This window comes from Echinops telfairi, unplaced genomic scaffold, assembly GCF_000313985.2.
Source record: "Echinops telfairi isolate 266 unplaced genomic scaffold, ASM31398v2 ScPeMD7_4;HRSCAF=17, whole genome shotgun sequence".
NCBI lineage: Eukaryota > Metazoa > Chordata > Mammalia > Afrosoricida > Tenrecidae > Echinops > Echinops telfairi.
Genome location: NW_022103900.1, coordinates 38,964,274 through 38,969,573, shown reverse-complemented (window position 1 = coordinate 38,969,573; position 5,300 = coordinate 38,964,274). Strand labels below are relative to the sequence as shown.

General features: G+C 38.3%; 1 protein-coding gene across 1 annotated transcript in view; it reads right to left on the bottom strand.

Moving 5' to 3' along the window:
* Nucleotides 1–5,300, bottom strand: part of SEH1L (SEH1 like nucleoporin) — a 34,000-nt gene that overhangs the window by 22,866 nt on the left and 5,834 nt on the right. Inside the window, exon 2 of the mRNA XM_004703844.2 lies at nucleotides 2,792–2,842. Coding sequence (XP_004703901.1) covers nucleotides 2,792–2,842 — 51 coding nt within the window. The remainder of the gene's footprint in view (nucleotides 1–2,791; nucleotides 2,843–5,300) is intronic.

Sequence of the window (5,300 nt, the reverse complement as noted above, 5' to 3'; positions counted from 1 at the left end):
ATTGTTCATCCAGCCTGTCCTATCCAGACAGGCCTGCGGAGACAACATGCATAAAAACAAGACAGAGCAAAACCAAGCAAGCTCAGTATCTTTTTATAAGAAAATTACAACACATGAACTCACTGCCATCCAGCGAAGTGGAGTAAGGGGGAACTGATCACAATGATTGACATATGGCCCCCTGCCAGGGGAACAGACAACAGAAAAGTAGGTGAAGGGAGACAGCGGTTGGTGTAAGACATGAAAAAACAATAATAATTTATAAATTATCAAGGGTTCATGGGGGAGGGAGGGGAAAACCAAGGGCTCGAGCAGAAAGAAAATGTTTTGAAAATGATGATGGAAACATATGTACAGATGTGCTTTACACAATGGATATATGTATGGATTGTGATAAGAGCTGTACAAGCCCCCAATAAAACGATTTAAAATAATTATGTTTGGCTGAAAACCAAGAACTAGGGATTTCTCTTTGGAATGATAAAAATGTTTTTGAACTAAACAAAGATGCACAAAATTGCAAAAGCACTAAGTCCCAATCAATTGTTCACTTTATATTACCTGAATGTAACCTAAATAACAAAAAAATGGGTATGTTTGGGATAGACATTTCCCCAATGAAGTTAAAAAATGGCAAATAGACACATGGAAAGATAACCAGCATCATTACAAAATGCAAATCAAAACTATACTGGAGTATCACTTCATACTCCCTCAACTAAACACCAAACTCACTTCATAGGAGTGATACCAACTCAGTGGCCCTATAGGGCAGAATAGAATTGGCCCTTTGAGTTTCTACGACTGTAATTGTTCACAGGAGTAGAAAGCTCCATCTTTCCCCCCCCCAGAGTAGCCTGTGGTTTTGAACTACTGACCTTGCAAATTGGAGCCCAATGCATAACCACTACACCACCAGGGATTATTTCACACCCTCTAGGATAGCTACAATATCAGATGTAGGTAAAGAGGTAGAGAAACTGGATTCCTCATGTACTGCTAAGGGAGAGCATGGATCTATATATATTTTTTGCAATGACACTGTAAATGAGTTTGACAGTTTCTTAAAAAGTTAAGCATATATAAATAAGTGAACATTAAAAAGTTCCTGGGGTTTGAGAATGATGAGGGCAACGAATGTACAAATGTGCTTTACACAATTGATGTATGTATGGATTGGGATAAGAGTTGTATGAGTCCCCAATAAAATGATTTAAAAAATTTTTTTTAAAGTTCCTTGGGGCTCAAATAGAAAGAAAATGCTTAGAAAATGATGGCAACATATTAACAATTGTGATTGATACAATTGATGTATGGATTATTATAAGAGCTGTAAGATCTCCCAATAATATGATTTTTTTTTAAGTTCCTGGATATTTTTTATTATCTTTCAATACCATTTTGAAGCAACCTAGAAATTCTTATCCCAAATATCAACCCGAGGAAAATTAATGCCCACGCAAAGTTACCTATATGGATATTCCTAGTATTATTCATAATAGTTAAAAACAAAAAAAAAACAATTCAAATGTCCATCAATTAGTAAATAGATAAAGAAAATTAAGCTCATCAACCCAAAGCACTACTACTTAAGATTACAAAGGTATGAACTAGTACATTCAACACAGATAAACCTTAAAAACACGCAAAGCCAGACACAAAAGACTAAATATAATAGGATTCTATACATATTTCCCCGAGAAAGCAAAATTCTACAAATAAAAAGCAATCAGTCGTTGCCTGGGGCTTGGAGTAGAAATGGGGTCTGACTGCAAACTAGCACAAACAAACGTTTTAGGTGGATGACTAAACAAAACAAACTCCCTGCCATCAAGTCAATGGCAATTTACAGTGACTCTGTAGAACAGGGTAGAACTGCCCCTGTGGGTTTCCAGACTGTAATTCTTTATGGCAGTCGGAAGCCTCATCTTTCTCCCTCAGAGCAGCTGGTGGGTTTGAAAAAATTGCTGACCTTATGGTTAGCAGCCAAACACATAACCACTACACCACCAGGACTCCCTCAGGTTGATTAAATAGATCTAAAACTGGCTCATGGTAGTGGTTCACAACTGTATAAATGCATTAAAACACATTGAAATTAATGATTTATAAAGGTAGTAAAATTCCACCGGAATAAAGCTGTTAAAAAAATCATTATAAAAATGCTGATGATGGGAATGCACAACTTAGTATGACTAAACTACTGAATTGTATGAGATGTGAGTTATATGCCAATAAAACTATTTGAAAAACAAGAGAGAGAAAGAAAGCAGGGAGTGAAGTACAGGAAAGAGGGGACAGATACACAAGGCTTCAGGAACACTGAGCTTATGTTTAGGTTGATGGGAAAATTTGAGAATGGTTCTCTATGTATCTACCACAATAAAAAGAAAACTATGTATACATGAAAGTCATGAGTCCCTGTGATTATTTTAATTATTTTTTTAAATGGCTGTTGTAATACTCTATATCTAAATTGAATGGTAGCAGATAAAATTATAGATGGGACTGAAGCAAGTACCATCCATTATAATGTATAATCAATAAACAATCTAGAAACAAGTTAAATAAAAAGAAAAAAATGTAAGAAAAGTGAGTGTTACAATGTTGTGGAATATATATTTTCTTATTCTCAATTGTTTGAATTGCAGTTATGCTACTTTAATAGTAAAAAAACATATTATTTTAGATATAAGATGATACATTTTATAATTTTCTGTCAAACAGCAAACCACCACTGTCAAATAGTAAGCATTGTCATTTCTTCTTTAATCACTGTAGAAATACTAACCTTCCAGCTAGCAGTACAATGCCAATCCCCATCGTCACTTTTATCCCAGACCTGTAACAAAATAAGAAGTGGATATTTACATGAAGAATTCCTATAAATCAATACAAAAAACTACGAGACTGAAATCAGTATAAAGGCAAAGCATGATAAATGTGCTACCCTTATCTTGACTGGACACACCTCTGCTGCACATGATCCCATGTAGGGTTTCCTACCATTAAATTCATACCAAACGGAGTAAATAGAATGGACTTATTGAAGCCCTTTTAAATGTTAGAGGACCAGCAGGGAGTTTTGTTGACCCACCAAACTTTCTATAAGTACTGCATTAGAAACTCCATCCAAGTCTGGTACCTCATCCCATTTCTTACTAACCATCTAAAAACTTCATTCCTGCTGAACAGGAATGAGAGTAGGGATATCAGGAGGGCAGGGGGAAAGTAGGGAAAAGAGGGGGGGGGGAGGGAAACTGATCACAATGATCGACACATAACTGCACACACCACATACCTCCAACCCCCAACCCCAGGATGAACAACAGAAATCGTGGTGGTAGGGAGACAGCAGTCAGTGTAAGATATGAAAATAATAATTTATCAAGGGGCCACGAGGTTGGGGGTGGGGGAGGAGCTGACACCAAGGGTTCAATAGAAAATAAATGTCTAGAAAATAATGATGGCAACATATGTACAAATGTGCTTGATACAATTGATGTATGGATTGTTACAACAGCTGTAAGAACCGTCAATAAAATGTTAAAAAAAAACAACCTTCATTCCTGCAATGAAAGTCTCTTTTTCTCCCCTTTCATTGCCCCGGCCCCGCCCCCGCCCCCCACCACCACCACATCTCCCTAGTAATAGTCCCTACTGTTTTTGCACTTCATAAGATCCATGCAGGGAAGCTGTCTCAACAGATCAGACAAAGCTTCTCTGACTAGTGCTTGGTTTTGCATAGTACGGTTATTTATATGTGTTATACATGTAGGAGAAGCCCCCTAGATCACTGTATTTACTATGACCTTTGTAAGGAGCAGATTCAAGAGATGGATATCCTGAACCCCATAAAGCAAATCCAGCATGACTTGTACAAGCAGCACATTACTCACTTCCTGGAGTGTTCTTCTTGCTATTTATAGGGAAGAGGAGGAGCCTTGGTGGTATAGTAGTTACACACTGGGCTGCAAACCACAAGGCCAGCAGTTCAAAACCTATTCTGCAGGAGAAAGATGACGCTTTCTACACCTGTAAAGAGTTATGGTCTCCGAAAGTCATAGAGGAAGTTCTACCCTGTCCTATAGGGTCTTGCTGAGTCAAAATTGACTTGATAGTAGTGAGTTTGCTTTTTAAATTTTTCTCCCTCTCCCCCCAGTGGTAACCCCGATAGAAAATAAATGTCTAGAAAAGAATGAAGCAACATATGTACAAACATGCCTGATTCAATTGATATATGGATTGTGGTAAGAGTTGTTCGAGCCCCAAATTAAAAGAAAAAAAAAGAGATGCAGGTCTTGCATCAATCCAAGCATACTCATTCACTCTGCAGCTTTCACAATGAAAGATGCTTCCCCAGAATTAATCACTTTCACAGTCCATTTTAGTAACAGTTCCTAATGAAGCGAAGGGCATTCATCTACAATGAATCATGTATATATGTAAATATATTAATTTATAATGAAGTGATAGAGACCAATGTACATGTATGTAGACAGCAGACAGACTTTGGGCCTCTATTCAAGCCCTCCCTTAACACAGTAACATTTTGTTCTGATAACCGGGCAGTCTGTGATACTCACCTTCACAACACAATCACTGAAGACAAAATGAGTTCATAAGCAAATGTGGTAAACAGAGCAGATGGTGCCTGGCTATCAAAAGATAGTGTCTGGGGTCTTAAAGGCTTGAAGTCCACAAGCAGCCATCTAGCAGGGGAGTAAATATGCCCACTTGGAAGAAGCACACCAGCCTCTGTGGTCGTGAGGTGTCGAAGGATCAGGCAACAGGTACCAAAAGATCCAAAACAACTATATTGATGTGAAAGAGGGGGGTTGAAGTGGAGACCCAAAGCCCATATGTAGATAACTGGATATCCCCCCACAGAAGTAGTATAGGGTAGGGATGATTCAACCAAGGTGTAGTATAGCACTGACGAATCAAACATCATTCCTCTAGTTCCTGAATACTTCCCTCCCCACCTCCCCTACTACCATAACCCAGCTCTAACTTACAAATCTGGCTAGACCAGAGAACACATATTAGTACAGATAAGAGCTCTCAACACAGGGAATTCAGGAAAGATTAACACCTCAGGAAGAGGAATAGGAGTAGCAATATCATGAGGGTAGGGAGAGGAAAGGGTCAGAAAAAGGGAACAATCACAAGATTGGATATATATAGCCTCCCCACCCTGCACAAAGGACGAATAACGGAACTGTGAGTGAAGGGAGACAAAGGACAGTGTAAGATATGAAATAACAATACATAATTGATCAAGGATACAGGGGGGTGGG